Below are 19,346 nucleotides of genomic sequence, written 5' to 3'. Positions count from 1 at the left end.
TAAAACGCGTATCAACGGGAGATGTTATAAACATATAACGGACTTTATATTAGTATAACGGAAAAGTAAATGAAAAAAGGCGGGATGTTACATTTTTAGCTTGTATCTAATCTAATTTTCCATGGAGTAATTCCTCCTGCATCTTTGCTTCTGATTAAGATATATCAAAATATTATGGTAAAGTTGTTACTCCTAATCTCATATTTATAATTATTATCATATATACTAACAGCCATGCTGTTTTTGTCGATTTGTGCCCAGAACCAAAAACAAACGTCACATAAAAAAACATATGAAAAAAAACAACTTTACCCCCCTAAGTTTAAACAATATGCAACTTAACCCCTCAAAACAGGGGTATAAAATGTCAAATCCTTATTTTAATTAATAAACTCCACCCGATTTTCCATAGAGGCATATCTTCCCGCTCGGTTCGAATTAAATTTTTTCGTGACCACCGTTCAGCTCTAAAAAATCTCAAGAACCCACCGGGACTAACTACACGCGAAACGGACATCGTTAAAAAAACACTAAATAACGGACCCTATATTCTCGCTCGGTGCGAGTTAAATTTTTCCGAGACCACCGTTCAACTCGAAATAATTTTACGAACACAACGCGACTAACTATACGCGAAACGGACATCGTTAAAAAAGCTTTACATACATATACATACACGTCCAACAAACTAGGTACCAAACAACGTATATCCAAATTCGACCGCGCGTCGAATACAACCGCAGCAACGCGCGGTCGAATTTTCTCTAGTTATTATAATTGTCCAGTTACTATTCTGTGTTTTCCATTAGTTTATTGTTCAACCAATAATAAAGGTTCAGGTGAGTTGAGATGTGTTTAGTTATAATATTCATCTTATTGCTAATTGTTGAAGTTATAATATTTGCAGACTAAAATCAATGTTGTAGTTAAAAAATTTGCAGACTAGAATAAATTGAATATGTTAAAATATTCATCGTATTGCTAATTGTACATTAGCAATGTATGTTTACCAATATAAATTTTAACAATTTGATATATTAATAATCAATTACTAGTTTTAATTCGATTTTCGATTAAGTTTTGAGTCCATAATTATTATTCGTGTGTTTTTCATAGAAAAAATTAAGCGTACAACATAAACATTAACATTATAATAAACATGAAGTAAAGAAATTATTAAGTACATATATGACCCATTGCTAACAAAAAAGACATATCTTTATTAAGAAAATAAATCCCAATAGTTTGAATCCTCATATGAAATGATCATAAACAAAACAGAGTTTTTATGCCACAGCAGGCATATCCTTCAACCATGAGTCCAATGGCTTCCCAATTGAGTACACAATGAACCCAATCTCCCTCAACTTATGTGGGTCCACCACATTTCTTCCATCAAACACAAACGCCGGCTTCGGCATGTTATCATAAATCTTCTTGAAATCAAGATTCTTGAACTCATCCCACTCGGTCAAGATACATAGCCCATGTGCACCCTTAGCCGCCTCATACGCATCCCAGACCACACTCACTTGCTTCACACAGCTCGGGCTCATGGGCTGCAGGTGCGTCGGGTGGTCCCAGTCAAACTTCTTCATCGAAAGATCCCTCTGAATCTGTTCTTCAGTCACTTGTGGATCATAAATACTCAATTGAGCATTATCTCCTAACAAACCTTTGCATACATCGATCGCCGGTGTTTCCCTAGTGTCACCCGTATCTTTTTTAAAAGCGAATCCCAAAACCGCAATCTTTTTCCCCGAAACAGTATTAAACATTGACGAAACGATCCTGTTGACAAAACGATTCTTTTGATAATCGTTGACCTTAATCACTTGTTTCCAATAATTAGCCACTTCAGATAAACCATTGCATTCACAAATGTAAACCAAATTGAGAATATCCTTTTGGAAACAAGATCCACCGAATCCAACACTCGCGTTTAAAAACTTGTGTCCGATTCTAGTGTCTTTACCCACTGCGTGGGACACCTCTGCCACGTCAGCGCCAGTGGCTTCACACAACGCTGACATGTAGAGGATCCTCTCCTCGGACAACTCAGCTGACCAAAGATTAGTGCATAGGATCCTCTCCTCGGGCACCCAATGCGCGTAAACAGCTTTTAACGCCCGTATCGCCTTTTGACCTTCTGGGGTTTCTCGACCTCCGATTAAAACACGATCAGGGGCAAAAAGGTCTTCTATCGCAGTTCCTTCAGCAAGAAACTCGGGGTTCGACAAAATTTGGTAGTTCACACCTTTGCTGTTATGAGTCAAGATCTTTTCAATAGCCTCAGCTGTTTTGACTGGGACAGTTGACTTTTCAACAACAATCTTGTCGGATTTTGACACGTCAGCAATCATACGAGCTGCACTTTCCCAGTATGTGAGATCGGCGGCTTTCCCAGCACCAAGACCTCGAGTCTTAGTTGGTGTATTAACCGAAACAAAGATGATGTCAGCCTCAGCAACATGCTTCTCAACATCAGTGCTAAAGAACAGATTCTTGCCTCTACATGACTTCACAACATCATCGAGCCCTGGCTCGTAAATTGGGAGCTGGTCACTGTTCCAGGCTGCAATTCGAGGGACCGAGATATCAACCACGGCTACCTCAATATCAGGACACTTGAGGGCAATAACTGCCATTGTTGGACCACCAACATAACCAGCTCCAATGCAACAAATCTTCACCATTTTGAACCAAACTAGTATACAAATATAAAAAAAAAAGATAAGAGTTTGTTAGAACCCAACTAATATTTCATATAGGGTATGCATCAAAATCCAAAATATAATAAAAAAAATCTGATTTTTAGTTATTACTGTATAAGGCTTCTTGAAAATATGATACCATTTGCAGACAAAACCATGAGTATACAAACAAGTTTGAACTCAAAATTAGCATTTCTTGGAACTTAAAGCATATGTCATACCATAAATAACTAATTGGATTTAGGAACACATTTGTATCAGAGTCAAAAAGCAGGGTTCATATCAAGAAGAATCTAATCCACAAAATACAATGAGCATGGAAATGAGAGAAAACTTAAATTTGCATCAACACAGTTTTTTTGTTTGTTATAAAACCAAGGCAAAAAGTGTTCCAAGAAACAGCATAATTAGTGGAAAAGCACATTTTTTTCTTAAAACACCTTCATAACAAGGTCAAAAAACATAAAGTCGAACCACAAAAAAAAAACAATGCAGAGTTTGTGCAATCTAATGTAAGATTAGCATCAAAATACATGTTTGATCAAGAAACTGCACAAATTATGAAATCTGATAAATGACTAACAGCATTTGAAACAAAGAATGTTAAGAACTGGGATTAAAGTTTGTACCTTTTTTTGTTGAAGAGTTGCAGAAAGAAAGAAAGAAACTAGAAAAGAAGTTTTCTGTTGAAGTGAAGACTGGGGAGATGTCTTTAAATACTCATATAATAAACTAGTAACTTAAGATCTGAATTTTTTGGACACTCAAAAAATAAGCAAAGTGCCAAAAGTGAGATTTAGAACATTCAACACGTTTACAAACCGTACCTTTCAGTAGTTAACAAGGGAATTTAATCTGACATCTTCGTTATATATTTTTATCTCCTTTTATTTCTTATTAAACTTATAATTAAATAAGAAAGTTGATCTTATTCTAATTTGTTTATGTTTACATAGAAAAAAAATAACGTTTTCAAGAAAAACTAATTAAACAAGAGTGATCCGGTAATTTTCCAATTTTAACATTTCACATAATTAACAATTAAAAAAAGTTGAATTTGTTTATATGATCTTTGATATTTACTTTCAAATGATAGGAACCTGACGGAGGACATGACTTCTTATAGGAACTTGTGGAGGAGTAGAATTAGTGTAATTGAGTAGGAATCTTTTTTCGGCTTATTAGAACTATAATATAGGCGCTAGAGCCATATATATTTATTTTACAACCATTTATATATATATATATATATATATATATATATATATATATATATATATATATATATATATATATATATATATATATATACACGTATAGGTTTTTGTACCGATGTTTATATGTATACGTATATGCCTCTGTATCTATGGGTATTATTTAGGTTATATATAGGTTTCCGTGTATATGTTTGTATCTGTTTATGTATGTATGTATCTATGTGTATATATGTATGCTTGTATCTATACTTAGGTATATATACCTATGAATGTCTCTTTATGTATACATGTTTAGGTATAGGTATTTATTCATGCTTATGTGTGTGAGAGAGAGAGAGAGAGAGTGTGTGTGTGTGTATATATATATATATATATATATATATATATATATATATATATATATATGAGTGTGTGTGTGTGTGTGTTGGTGTGTGGGTGTGAGAGTGTGTGTGTGCGCGCGTGTGGTTGTATGATTGTGCTTTTTGATTGTTTGCATGTCTACTTTGATTTACATATTTCTGCGCATTATATTAGCCATGTTATCTGTCTTATTGTTGTGCATTACTGCTATATGTGTTTTCTTTTATGGCTACTTTGTTTGGTTGCATCTTTCTAGGTGCACATAACTCTTGCAGGTACGTATGCCCGCGCTATTTCGTTTTGAGGAGCATTCCTGGCCGGAGGTCCTTTAGGAAGCACTCTCTTGGCTCTCGAGTAGAGGGAGGGATGATCTTATCTAGTCACGGGTTCTATACCCGCGGGTGGAGTAGGGACTTCCTTCTACTTTAGAGCTCGAGGAATGATTGTCTACACTCCACCTCCCTCATACTCCACGTTCGTGGGATTGTGCATTGTTGTTTCAAATGATAATTGTTGAAGACTAATTTCACTAAAGACTTTAAGCGGAAATCATGTTCATAAAGCACATATAAATAGATCTTGGTCCCTTTTTTTAATGTGAAAATTATACACCTATGCTAAAAAGTTGCATGGGGTTCTTTTTCGGTTACAAAATAAGCAGGTGACAAATGGATCTTGAACATAACCCATGTTGTAAAAGTACCCAAAAAAATGAACTTTTGTTAAAAATTTCAGGTCAAATCATGTGAAAAAAGAATGCTTTATGAATCAAAAAAGAAAGCATGAATGATATGATGACGCAAAAAAATAATGTAAAAGGAAACACACTTGGAGTTAAGTAAGATTCAAGGAATGATATAAAAACAAAAACTAATGAAAAAAGTCATGATTAAAGAGAACTTGATTTGAAAGTAACACATAGCCAAGAGTGTCTTTATGAAGATTAAAACGTGTTGATACATGATAAAATGGAATTAACCAGGTACTTCGTTCGGTGGTAATGAACCTTATAATCTACTCCTTGAGAAATTAAAGGCCAAATGGTGGGTAGATGTACAATAATTATTGTTTAGTTTAATGGGTTGTCAATTTATATAGTTAGCAATGAACCGGAAGTGATTTTGTAGTAATTATTAGTTGCCAAAACTATATATAGTATATTAAATTAAAAACATTCTTCATATTTGCATGCACTTATTTTTTTTTTTTTAACGGTGATTTTTGAATCACTGACGGGATAGAAATCACCTACACGGTCATATTCAAAACACTCGTGCTCCGAAGGAAACTAGTTCGTCCCGTTAGGCAACCGAAATCGATGAAAACCCCCAAGAAGATTTGAACCCGGGAAGTAATATCCTCAAAGTTCGCCTACTCTAGAATTCGAACCCAGGAGAGAATTCTCAAAGTTCAGTTTCCCATATCACTCAGTCAAAGGCTCGATTGCATGAACTTAATTAGATAAGCAAAGTGAAAGTGATTTTGATTTATCGTAGCAAGTTTTATTTGATCACTAGTGTTATGTTATGCTATATGAATATGAATGAATGTTATGTTATATATGTTAAATGTTAATGTTAATGTTACTAGACTACTAGTGTTACGTTTATTGGAACTTGGGCCTTAAACAATGATTGGGTTAAATGATTTTAGAGGCTTCTCAGCCTTAAAATTAGCCCATGAGTAGTATCTCGAGCCTGACTCATTTGTTCACCTCTAATTATTATCATACATACTGCTCAACAGGTTGTTCATGAATTAAAATCCTCTAACGTTTATATATGTGAGAGAATATAATTTCTCGTGCTATATCCAACATAAATGTATCACACTACATTGCTTATTGGGTTATTAGTTAGTTACTTTTGTTTGTAGTCAGGAACTAAGGATTGTAAGTTAGGCTGTAATTGTATTTTGATAACTCTTAAATGAATAACTCACCACTAAATAGGGAATCGTTTAACATTCAAAGTATCCATTTGAAATAGTTTCAAAAACATGTTATTCTTATTCATGATCAAGTGCAATAAGAACATTTGAATTAGATTTTGAATCATCTAACGTTTTTTCATACGTTTTATGAAACATGGTCTTAATAATAATAAGAGTAACCTAATTTAATTCCACGGTCAATGTTGTCTACAACTAAAGTTGAAATTTCAATTATAGAAATAGGAATAAAATTCCAATTTTATCAATGCAAAGGTAAGATAACCATAAAAAAAATTTGGTTACTTGCATTATTCTTCATGAGTAATATTGAATGTATGATTATTTTAATGAGTTGAATAAAAATATTTGTAATTTTAAATCTTTCGTTAAGATACAAGAAAATGTCAACATAAGAAACGTAGATATCTATGTTCTCCTTGATAACAACTCAAGAAAACTCCACCTTACTTGCAAAGCACAATTACATGACGTTCAAATGTTTGACAAATTATACCAAAAAAAACACATCCTCCAAATATGGAAAAATCAGAACCAAAACACCCACCTGCATCCACTGCGATCACCCGCACCATCATGAGCCCGACCACCCCGGTTAGCAACCTCTATGACTCCTGTGAGTTCAGAGCCATGACGAAACAGATTAACCGTGCAATCAAAGGCTCCAACAGCCCTTTATCTCCTTACTCTACCTATCTTAAACCCGCAACTCCTTTTTACTCAAAGCAGGTCAGACTCATATGCGGATCAAATACGAAAAATAGAGCCTTATGTGCAAAGATAGAAGACTCACCGCGTTCCAAAGGGCTTGTGTGGCGCGTCTGGACCAAGGTCAAAGACAGCTTTATAGGAGCTCGCTGACTGCCTTATATAATGTGGATCTTTGAGTTCATGTGTAGTGTTTTATGTATAAATGATTGACAAAAGCCAATAACCAGCTGATTAACTCAACTGGCTTGTATAAAATATCTACTTTAACTACTTTATCAATCTTCTATTTTTCAATGTGTTTTGGTTGCTACTTTAAGAAACAAATTTGATTTTCTTTGGCCTGTGAGAAGTATTTAGGCTTACGGAATTCCTCCGTATCAAAATCAAATTGGGTGTGCAAATGAGACGTGTTATTATTTTCTGTTAGAATAAATGGATGTAGACGTTTAGGGTTCATAGTTTCCAGTTTTTTTATGCTTCTTTAGTTAGGGAGCTCGTTTTAGGCTAGTTAATTAGTTTGACCTTATAAATTTAGCACCACTTAAAAGTGCATCGGCATATAATCTACCTATACCAAAACTTCACTTGTAATCACAACACTATCTTCCATTATACTTGCTGTAACTCTGCAAGTATAGATACATTCTTGAGTTACAAAAAAGAAGCAAATGAAGAACAGTGGGCCACCTTAAAGATTTCGGTTAATTTTGTTTCTGGTAGAACTTTAGTACCGTAACAGGATTTATGGAAGTCAATATCAATATTCAATACTAAACAATAAAAGACAGAACTTTTCAAGTGTTTACTAAAAGTATACTTAATTTGAGGTCTAATAAACCTAAAAGTTAGAACCATCAAATTACAAGCGAAAGAAAAATCCGAGTTACTAAATAAGATAAGAGTCCACAACTCAAGTCTTCACTCCTGCATTTTTAGTAGGGCTCAGGTAATTTGTCACCATTCCCATAACAGCAAACCTGAACATATATCAAACGTCTTAGAATTAAAAAATTCAAACAAAATACAGACAAAAGTTTCATAATGAAAGTTCTCCCTTAAGATAAAGTACCAGCTACTTTTAACCACAACCTTATTACGTTAACTGTCTAATTGGTGTTGGTAATTCAAGTTATGATTCACCTTTCGTTTGCAGTAACAATCATCAGATTTAGCTATAAGATTAACTTATAATTATATATATACTAGTTCAGAGAAGATAAGATCATTGGTTTCAGTGTAACTTACATAAATCCTGTAGAGATTTGCTTTAAATCAGTCTCTATATTCTTCATGTTAGCATTTAGCAAGCGATCGGGCACAGAATAGGAGAGCAAGCCACGAACCGAGCTTGTACTGCTTATATGTAAAACAAATATCAAGTTATTAATCTATCAGGCTACACACATGGATCTTAAGATAACTAGGGTAGTGATACCAATTGTGTTAAAATACAATGCAAATTTGGAATAATATGAAATTCGTAAATATGTATGAAAAAATATCTAGATATTAATATGTATAAGAAAATATCTAGATATTAATATGTAAAAGAAATATCTAGATATTTATATGTAGAAAAATCTAGATAATATAGATATTTTAGGTGATAAATATCTAGATATTTATCCATGGAAATATCTAGTGTGTAGAAACTTCCATGGACAAGTATAAATATGGGTGAGGAGTTTCATTTGTGGAGTAAGGTGTGAAGTAAGTTGTGAGAGTTGTGAGTAAGAGTGAAATAAGAAGTGAGTTGTGAAGAAGAGAAGAAGAGTGTGAGTTAGCGAAAGTAGAGAAGAGAAAGCTTGTAAGTAATATTGTAATTGTAATTTAATATAAGTGTTTTTGTTAAGTTTCCCGATCAAGCCTTAGTTTGTGTTTAAGTTCTTAGTGCACTTGTGTTGTATCTATTATATGGTCGGCTTTGCCGCCTAAGTAATACATGGTCGGTTATACCGCCTGAACGATATATGGTCGACATTGTCGCCTAAGTACATTGTGCACTAAGGATTTATAAAATTAAAGGCTAAACAACGCCAAAGTGTTGGTGTAGTGAGTCTTGTATAGTCTAGATCCTCTATAGTGGGTGTGTTGGGCTCGTCGAAGCTTCCAACAATTGGTATCAGAGCGGGTCGTTCGGGACCATTGCTAGTGGAGGTACTCATCGGTAAACGTTGGACGTTTACATCGTCTTGTTAACACCAAATCCCTAAGGGAAATTCTGTCAGAGCACAGTTAGGAACTGTGAAAGCTCATTGGTCTGGGACCAAGCTTATTGGACGTTGGACGTCATGATGGCAGATCTTGCAAGTACGAGCAGTGGAATCAAGAGTCTCAATAACCACAACTATGGTTATTGGCGGACTTGTATAGAATCCTACCTACAAGGACAGGATTTATGGGAAATAGTTGCTGGCAGTGACACAACGCCTCCACCGAAAGAAAATGCTGAAGCCTTAAGAAAATGGAACATCAAGGCCGGGAAGGCTTTATTTATATTGAAGACTACAATCGAGGAGGATCTATTGGAGCACATCCGTGACGATAAAACACCAAAGGCAGCTTGGGAAACTTTTGAAAAATTATTTTCAAAGAAGAATGAAGCACGCCTCCAGCTCTTGGAAAATGAGCTCACAGGTATCTCACAAGGAAGTCTATCTATTTCTCAGTATTTTACCAAGGTGAAATCTATTTGTCGTGAGATATCTCAACTTGCTCCTGAAGAGAAAGTGAGTGATGCAAGGATGAAGAGAATTATCATCCATGGCTTAAGATCCGAGTATAATGGATTTATAGCCGCTGTGAGAGGATGGCCTACTCAACCATCATTAATAGAGCTGGAGAATTTATTGGCTAATCAAGAGGCATTGGCCAAGCAGATGAATGAAGTAACCATAAAAGACGGAGAAGATGCACTCTTCACCAATAAGAAGAAAGCAACATCTCGAAGACAAGAGCCGATGAAAGAAAGTAAGACATATGGGTGGAAGGGTCACCCAAAATCAAAAGGCAACGCTTCAGGGGGGAGCTCAACAAGGAAGAAGAGATCGCCAACAATACGGGGAAAATGATAAGAGAAAGAATGGTGAATGCTTCAATTGTGGCAAGAAGGGTCATTTTGCTCGAGAATGTAGATTCCCCAGAAGGCGAACTTTCGAAGGAAATGTGGCCGCCGCAAGAGATGAGAAGAAAGAGGTCACATTCGAAGCAACCATTAATGAGGAAACATGGGATGCAGAAGCTGGACTCTCTGTTGAAGCTGACATGGATGATCAAGCTCTTGCAGCAACCTTAAAGTCAACAATAAACTACAAAGATGATTGGATCATCGATTCTGGGTGCCCAAATCATATGACCAATGATGAGACGAAGCTGCAAGAAATTTATGATTACAAAGGAAAGAGAGTCATGTTGACAGCCGACAATTCAAGGTTGTCTATTTCTCACAATGGAAAGACAATAATTCCAAGTGAAGGTGGATCTCATAAGCTTCAACTCGAGAAGGTGTATCTTGTCCCTGGCCTAAAGAAGAATTTACTATCAGTACCACAATTGACAGCAGAAGGGAATTATGTGCTCTTTGGACCAGAAGATGTGTCCGTATTCAAGAGAGTGAAGGTGGTTGGCAATCCAATTATGCAAGGAAGAAGAATAGAGTCGGTCTATGTACTATCTGCTGAAACAGCTTACGTGGATAAGACTCGAAAGAATGAGACGGCTGATCTGTGGCATGAACGTCTTGGGCATGTGGGCTACAATAAGTTAAAGGAGATGATGGTGAAACGCATAGTAAATGGGCTTCCTCAAATTGATATCCGAACAGATACAATATGTGCTGGATGTCAATTTAGCAAAGCTCACCAATTGTCATTCAAGGAGTCAGTGCATCAGTCCAAGACACCACTAGAGCTCATACACTCAGATGTCTTCGGCCCAGTGAAACAAACATCACTTGGAGGCATGAAGTATATGGTGACATTCATTGATGACTTCTCAAGGTATGTGTGGGTTTACTTCATGAAGGAGAAGTCGGAGACTTTTCTAAAGTTTAAAGAGTTCAAGAACAAGGTAGAAAGTGAGCTCAATACTAAGATCCGGTGCTTACGCACAGATAATGGAAGAGAATATTTATCAACCGAGTTCAATATGTATCTTGAGAAGTACAAGATCAGAAGGCAATTAACTTGCCCCAATACTCCACAACAGAATGGAGTGGCTGAACGCAAGAATCGTCACCTTGCCGAAACTTGTCGAAGTATGCTTCATGGTAAGAATGTACCAGGTAGATTTTGGGCCGAATGTATGAGGACGGCATCGTACGTGATTAACAGACTCCCACAAACAAAGTTGGGGTATATTTCACCTTATGAAAAATTATGGAAGATCAAGCCAACCGTCAACCATCTCAAGGTTTTTGGATGTGTATGTTACGTCTTCGTACCAGATCATCTACGAAGCAAATTTGATAAGAAGGCAATTCGGTGCATTTTTGTCGGTTATGATGAATCAAGAAAAGGATGGAGATGTTGTGATCCAAATACCGGAAAGTGCCATACTTCAAAAAATGTGGTATTTGATGAAGCGTCTTCATGGTGGTCACCTCAAAAGATAGAGCTTCCAGAATCTCATGGATTAGAAGAAGGTCCAGAAGAAAAAGAAGAACCTAAAGAGCAGATATCGGATCTAATTAAAGAAGGAGATGGATCGTACTCTAAAGAAACGAGTCCATGGAAAACTGGGGTACATCAATCTACATCCGAAGAGGTTCGTCCAAGCCAAATGGATGCCGAGGAGCATGTGCAAGAATTACGGAGATCAACAAGGCCGAGGCAACCTAATCCGAGGTATGCCAATGCTGCTCATGTGGATGAATCAATACCTATTGAGCCTTCCACTTATGAAGAAGCAGCACAAAGTCAAGAATGGAAGAAAGCGATGGAAGAAGAAATTAATGCACTAAAAGAAAACCAGACATGGAGTTTAGTTCCAAAGCCAAAAGATGTAAAACCAATATCTTGTAAATGGGTTTACAAGGTGAAGACTCGATCAGATAGCTCCATTGAAAGGTATAAAGCTCGACTTGTTGCTAGAGGTTTTTCTCAACAATATGGGCTGAATTATGAAGAAACGTTTAGTCCAGTGGCGAAGATCACAACAATTCGAGCTCTACTAGCTTTAGCCACTATCAAATCTTGGAAGTTGTGGCAGATGGATGTCAAGAACGCTTTCTTACATGGAGAACTTGACAAAGACATTTATATGGAGCAACCAAGAGGCTTTGAGAACAAGTTCCATCCTGACCATGTCTGCAAATTAAAGAAAGCACTATACGGATTGAAGCAGGCTCCAAGAGCTTGGTACGGGAAAATTGGTGAGTTCTTGGTACAAAGTGGTTTTACAGTTGCTCCTTCAGATTCTAGTTTATTTGTGAAACAAGATCAAGGAAAACTAGCCATAGTGTTAGAATATGTGGATGACTTAATCATCACGGGAGATCACTATGAGGAGATCCAAAGAACAAGAGAGAATCTGTCTATCAGATTTCATATGAAGGAGCTTGGAGAACTCAAACATTTTCTTGGACTCGAAATAGAGCAGAAAAGAGAAGGATTATTTCTGGGACAACAGAAATATGCGCGAGGTCTTTTACAAAAGTACGGAATGCTTAATTGCAAACCTATCTCAACTCCGATGGATCCGAATACAAAACTACGGGCAGATGAAGGAAAAAGTCTTCAAGATGTTACCATGTATCGAAAGATGGTCGGAAGTCTTATTTATCTCACACTAAGCCGGCCAGACATATCTTATGCAGTTGGAGTGGTTAGTCGAGACATGAGCAATCCGAAGAAGCCTCACCTTGATGTTGTACGACGCATCTTAAGGTATGTTAAAGGCACTATTAACTTTGGTATTTTGTACAAGAAAACAAAAGAATGTCACGTGACTGGATATTGTGACGCTGATTACGCTGGAGACTATGATACACGACGGTCAACAACTGGATACATGTTTAGTCTTGGATCAGGAGTAATATCATGGTGCAGCAAAAGACAACCAACAGTATCCTTGTCAAGCACTGAAGCAGAATATCGATCGGCAGCATCAGCAGCACAAGAAATTATGTGGTTGAAGCAACTAATGGAAGATCTTCATCAATCAACGGATTATCAAGTAAAGCTTTTCTGCGATAACTTATCAGCTATTCGTCTAGCAGAGAATCCAGTCTTTCATGCAAGAACAAAACATATAGAAGTGCACTATCATTATGTTCGCGAGAAGGTCCTTGAAGGGGAGATCAAGATGGTGTCAACAAAGACAGATGAACAAGTTGCAGATATATTCACCAAGAGCCTAAGTAAACCAAAGTTTACAAAATTCAGAGAAGCACTTGGAATGGTCTGCAAGTCATCGTTGGAAGAAAATTTGCATTGAGGGGGAGTGTTAAAATACAATGCAAATTTGGAATAATATGGAATTTGTAAATATGTATGGAAAAATATCTAGATATTAATATGTATAAGAAAATATCTAGATATTAATATGTAAAAGAAATATCTAGATATTTATATGTAGAAAAATCTAGATAATATAGATATTTTAGGTGATAAATATCTAGATATTTATCCATGAAAATATCTAGTGTGTAGAAACTTCCATGGACAAGTATAAATATGGGTGAGGAGTTTCATTTGTGGAGTAAGGTGTGAAGTAAGTTGTGAGAGTTGTGAGTAAGAGTGAAATAAGAAGTGAATTGTGAAGAAGAGAAGAAGAGTGTGAGTTAGCGAAAGTAGAGAAGAGAAAGCTTGTAAGTAATATTGTAATTGTAATTTAATATAAGTGTTTTTGTTAAGTTTCCCGATTAAGCCTTAGTTTGTGTTTAAGTTCTTAGTGCACTTGTGTTGTATCTATTATATGGTCGGCTTTGCCGCCTAAGTAATACATGGTCGGTTATACCGCCTGAACGATATATGGTCGACATTGTCGCCTAAGTACATTGTGCACTAAGGATTTATAAAATTAAAGGCTAAACAACGCCAAAGTGTTGGTGTAGTGAGTCTTGTATAGTCTAGATCCTCTATAGTGGGTGTGTTGGGCTCGTCGAAGCTTCCAACAAATTATGGATCCTATAAGATTTTTGAAAAGCAATGATACAGTATCCCTCATAATTTTCTTTCAAACCTAGACCCATTACCAAACCCTTTTACAAACTGAACACTACCTTTATTTAGAAAGGTAACGAATATTGCAACCAAAACACAATTCCAATATACTGAGTCTATGATTCAGAAGGATGTTAAACAGTTAAGAGTATAATTCTGACACAATTAGACAGACCTTGAAGTTAGAATTTCGATATGAACAGTTTAAAAAAAACGAATTTCGATATGAACTTACTAACACATTTAAACCAAAATGAATTCGCAACTAGCTAAAATAGAAACAATTTGTGTGCCTGATAGTATCTGATTGATCATTCAGAAGCTGTTTGAGTGCATGGTGCACAAGAAGGATATAAGTTTCCATTTGAACTCTTATAAAAGCGGAGATTAAAATCAGTAGTTTAACTAATCTAATCTAATTATGAATAAAAGGTGTCAAATAATGTCCCTGTATCAAGCTGATGCAAACCATTAAGTAGAGAAGTATCAGGTTAATTATGCCATGAAACATGATGACCATGTAAACATTGCTAGTTAATAGTTATTATCACTACATATTATTTATAAACATTTATAAAAGATTTAGAGTTCTATGCCTTCTCTGAGAATGAAATTACTCTTCATCAACAGAGGTTGCTCTACATGTGTAGTGTGTCATCTTTACTATAAGAATTTTTTTTACTTATATAGTTACAACTAGTGTACGAACCCTCGCTTCGCGCCAGAGGTTCGGTTTTCAATGTATTTTATTGCGTTTAGTTTGTAAAATTATTTCGTGGCTAACGATGATGTCGTTGAAGCGCAACTTGAGTCGAACTAAAAGGTATAACCCGTGAAAGATTCAAATGTTATTTTAAATTAACAATATATGTGCATCTCCGCGTTTCGCATGGAATTGTCGACTTTTAAAAATTTGACGCAAAATCAACGTGTATGAAAAGTACCCCAAATATTTAGCGTTTTTTAAAAAAGCGTCCGTTTTGCGTATAGCTAGTGACATTGTGTTCCTAAAATTATTTCGAGTTTAACGATGGTGTCGGAAAAATTTGACTCGTTGCGAGGGAGAAGATATGACCCGTTGAATATTTGGGTGGAGTTTATTTAAGATTTTTTTATGAAAATGCTAATTTGACACTTTAATCCCTGTATGAGGGGTCAATTTGATTTTTTGGAGAAAGTGTGGGGAGTTTTCTTGTGCAAATGAAATTTAGTTAAGTTAAAAAAAATGAAAAGTCAAAAATGCCCTTGGACACTATTCGTTACCCTGCGTCTTCTAGATATAGGTATAATATAATATAATATAATATAATAAATTACAAGTAATAGCAAATGCCATCTAATCTAATTCTACTACAATTCTGATTCCAAATACGATTCCTATAACAAGACTTAATTTCATTAACCTTCTTAAATCCCTAATAATTTGCTATACCTTCATTGTAACCTAACATGTACATTGTACAGAATCAATCATATCATATGTATTATTATTTTTAACTTTTTAAGTTGGTCAACCAATTCTTCTCCGATTCCGATTTTGAATAGGATGAAGTCCTAACATTCATAAATCCATAATTTGCTAAGTATGCCTTAATTTGTAAACTCAACCTTCATATTGATCTAACATATAAGCAAAAATTATCATAAAATATATCAGATTAAATGAGCATAATTCTATAACGATCCAATAACATGATCAACTGATCATCATATATAGGTTCCAGATCCCACACTACATTATTACAGTTACGGGACTACAGTACTACAAATCTAAAGTCACCAGTAACTAATTAAGCTTCATACAATAATTAAAGATGAACTCAAGCTACTTTATATATCTCTATATATGAGTATATATTTAATATGTATAGGTACGAATTGAATAACTCAAGCGGAACATAACGCCGGCGACGCCGAAGATGATGGCGATGAAACCGGAGTAATCGATAGGGAGATCGTCAGGATGAATCGGTTGAGGTTTGTAAGGTTTCGCCGATGACGGCTGACGTGGATCGCTGAAGGACGACGACATCTTTTTTGATCAGGTTTTTCTGCACAAGGTTTTCCTTTCGATCCACGAATCAAATCGCCGTATAGTTACTAGTAGGAAATTTATACTCCGTATCATACAGTAGTTAAATACTACATCCGTCTCATTCCAATAGTCCACAGACAAAAAATACGCAGTTTTAGGAAATCCCACTAACTTTATTTCTCCACCAATGAAATATTTTCTCTCTCCAAATCCACCAATGAAATATCTTCTTTTCTTTCTATTTATGGAAGTGGACTATCAAAATGGGACAACCCAAAATAGAATAATGGCATATTGGAATGAGACGGGGGTAGTATGACTTATAAATTATACGGAGTAATTATATTAGACAAAATTGTCCAAACAGTCATGTTCAAATCGTCCTTGTGTTAACAACATTGTATAAATCATCCTTAAATCCCAAAAACCGTCCCAAATTAGTCTCTGCCTTAACTTTTGTTAAACTCACCATTAGTCAAAAATATACGATTAATCCCTGAAGTTTCATAAAAGATTGCAACAAAGATTCTCTTCAGCTTTAGTGAAAGTTTAAAAAATCAATTAAATTTATAGATAGAATTCATTTATATTATTCTTTTCTTAAAGTTAATATGAATTACTCGCTATAAAGAAAAGCCAATAAGCTCAGATTTCAATCAGGGAAGTGATATTTCCAAACAATCTTTTGATAGATCCACACAAGTTTGGTGATACTTTCCAATAATACCCCTTCAATAAATTATAACAAAAAAACTTGTGAACATCTCATTAAGGGCAGTTTAGTAAATCTGTGTGAATTTATCAAAAACATGTTTGGAAATATCAACTCCCGATCAATATGCTCAACCTAAACATAACATATATATTAACAAAATCCCACGTATTATCAAAATCCCTAAATCTCAAATTACCCTCAAAGCTTTTGTTTTCAGAATCTACGAAGAAGCAACCAATTCTTCCATCTTAAGTAATTTAATTCTTATTCCACGTAATCTAACACTCCATTTTTTCAATATATATAAACGCGTAAAGTAATTTGTTGATATTGGAGTAGGTGTGTTTATACTTAATACAAACAATTATCAGTTATCAAACATAAATCGCATCTTAAATTGATCATCTTAATCTGTTGTGATTGTTTAATCAGACGATCAAGGTTATATGTGATGGAATTGTTTAGGAATTTTTGTTATTGTATTGTTTAGTATGACCTAGAAGCTTCATTTTTTGAATTCAACAGTAAAACACTTTTGAAATTGACGATTCCACGGATAAAATTGCTGAGGAATCGTAAAGAGATTCATATAAAGCAGATGCGACGTGAAATTGCGAAACTTCTGGAGGCTAGTCAAGAAGCTACTGCTCGAATTAGGGTATAATATTACTCGGCTATAATCCGTACAAGTTTTGTCTTTCAATCCGAGCTTTATTCAAAGGTGAGTCTACCGTCCCGCTTTTTATATGTTTTCGGGGATGAGAATACACGCTGTTATATTTACATTTTCGAAAGCTTTTGTATTGACACGAGTACTATATATATATATATATATATATATATATATATATATATATATATATATATATATATATATATATATATATATATATATATATATATATGCATATTGAGTTTGTTCACAAAGCCTCTAGCTTGAATACTTTTAATACCATCGGTGTAAGCACAATTTAGATGGACGGATCCGTTAGGTTGACAACCTCACCCTACAATATTAACTGTGATGCATTTACTTTGAACATTAAATACACTCGAACAAGTGTATAACATTTTATGAGGTAAAGGCGGGTATAGTGGCTTCTATACTCGGGTCATTGCTAGTATTCAGGTGCTCAGATTATGCAAACTTTTTCGCAACTTGGAGTTGTACTTGTAAAATCTCGTGGTCAAGGAACTTAAACTATTTTCTGATAACTGTTTTCAGATACTATACAACGTTATGTAAAACTGGGATTTACGAGCAATTGAGATAAAACTTGACATGGTATTTGTAACGACCCGGAAATTTCCGATCAAATTTAAACCTTAAACTCTATATGTTTCCGACACGATAAGCAAAAATCTGTAATGTTGAGTCTAGAAAGTTTGAAATTTATGTTCAGATAATCAGTTACCCTTTGACCAGATCTGACGATTCACGAACGATTATTTGTAAATAGATATGTGTATATATATATATATATATATATATATATATATATATATATATATATATATATATATATATATATATATATATATATATATATAGATAGATAGATAATAATTCGAAATACAATATGAAGTATTATATTGATATTACTTATTATTATTATATTAGTTATTAGTTATATAATGATACATATAGCTAGATGATATATGGACAAACTATCTTTCCCCAATTACTGTCAATATTGTTTTCACTCTCGGAAGTAATTGATCAATCACCAAACTATCTATCTACTTTACCTAAATATAATATATGTACAAATGAGAATCACACACATACAATTCACGGATCATAAACTGTGGTTCCTTTGACTTCTTTAACAAATTATTATCACTCATATGTAAGTGTATATAAATATATACATACACAATATGTTTTGGAGATTAACACCAACCCAAACCACAAGACCCATCACCCCATTTTCTTTTTCTATATATAGGTATACATATACGTGCACATTACATGATTTTACCACAAATCCATCATCTTGATTTATTCCTCCTAACACTATTACACAAGTCCCTTTTGTTTGCAAATATTCGACCAACCTTTACTGTACAACCAAACGAGCCATTATATTCGCCATCTTCTAACTCGACAACCAACACGTCTCATGACCATCAACCATACCCTCGGTTCATCACCATGAACTACCGGCTAACCGTCTTTACTTGTAAACACCCCACTACAATACCATCAACTCACCACCCTCGCCATCTTCACCATAACCACCAACACACTACGATCACCCTAATCCACCATCTTTGGTACATCTTGATCAACACCATCGTGAACGCTAGAACACCAAACCACCATTGAACCTTTTGTTTGTTATTTGTTTTCATGTTTCGATTTACCAATCCCATGTAAACCCGACTGCTACTGCTATGTTTACAAACCAAAACCATTCGTTAACTGCTCCTGCTCGCTGTTGCATCCATCTATTCTGCACGATGACTTCTACTTGTTTC

At 35.0% G+C, this 19,346-nt stretch overlaps 1 protein-coding gene and 1 long non-coding RNA gene across 3 annotated transcripts; both read right to left on the bottom strand.

The window, feature by feature from the left end:
* Nucleotides 1–1,242: 1,242 nt before the first annotated feature.
* LOC139839992 (UDP-glucose 6-dehydrogenase 5-like) lies at nt 1,243–2,703 on the bottom strand. The gene has a single exon (XM_071830213.1). It carries the CDS (start codon nt 2,694–2,696, stop codon nt 1,287–1,289), a length of 1,410 nt encoding a protein of 469 aa, XP_071686314.1. The 5' UTR covers nt 2,697–2,703; the 3' UTR covers nt 1,243–1,286.
* Nucleotides 2,704–7,658: 4,955 nt separating this feature from the next.
* Nucleotides 7,659–16,210, bottom strand: LOC139844033 (uncharacterized). 2 transcript variants are annotated; one of them, XR_011757796.1, is made up of 3 exons: nt 15,991–16,210; nt 8,198–8,305; nt 7,659–7,929 (listed from the first exon to the last, which is right to left on the bottom strand). It is a non-coding gene; the product is annotated as an uncharacterized lncRNA (long non-coding RNA). The 2 variants fall into 2 exon arrangements; XR_011757797.1 differs by having other exon boundaries at nt 16,003–16,210.
* Nucleotides 16,211–19,346: the final 3,136 nt, after the last annotated feature.

This window comes from Rutidosis leptorrhynchoides, chromosome 4 (genome assembly GCF_046630445.1).
Source record: "Rutidosis leptorrhynchoides isolate AG116_Rl617_1_P2 chromosome 4, CSIRO_AGI_Rlap_v1, whole genome shotgun sequence".
In the NCBI taxonomy this organism is placed as follows: Eukaryota; Viridiplantae; Streptophyta; class Magnoliopsida; order Asterales; family Asteraceae; genus Rutidosis; species Rutidosis leptorrhynchoides.
Note: the sequence above shows the minus strand (reverse complement) of the source record. Positions and strands in the feature narration are given on the sequence as shown.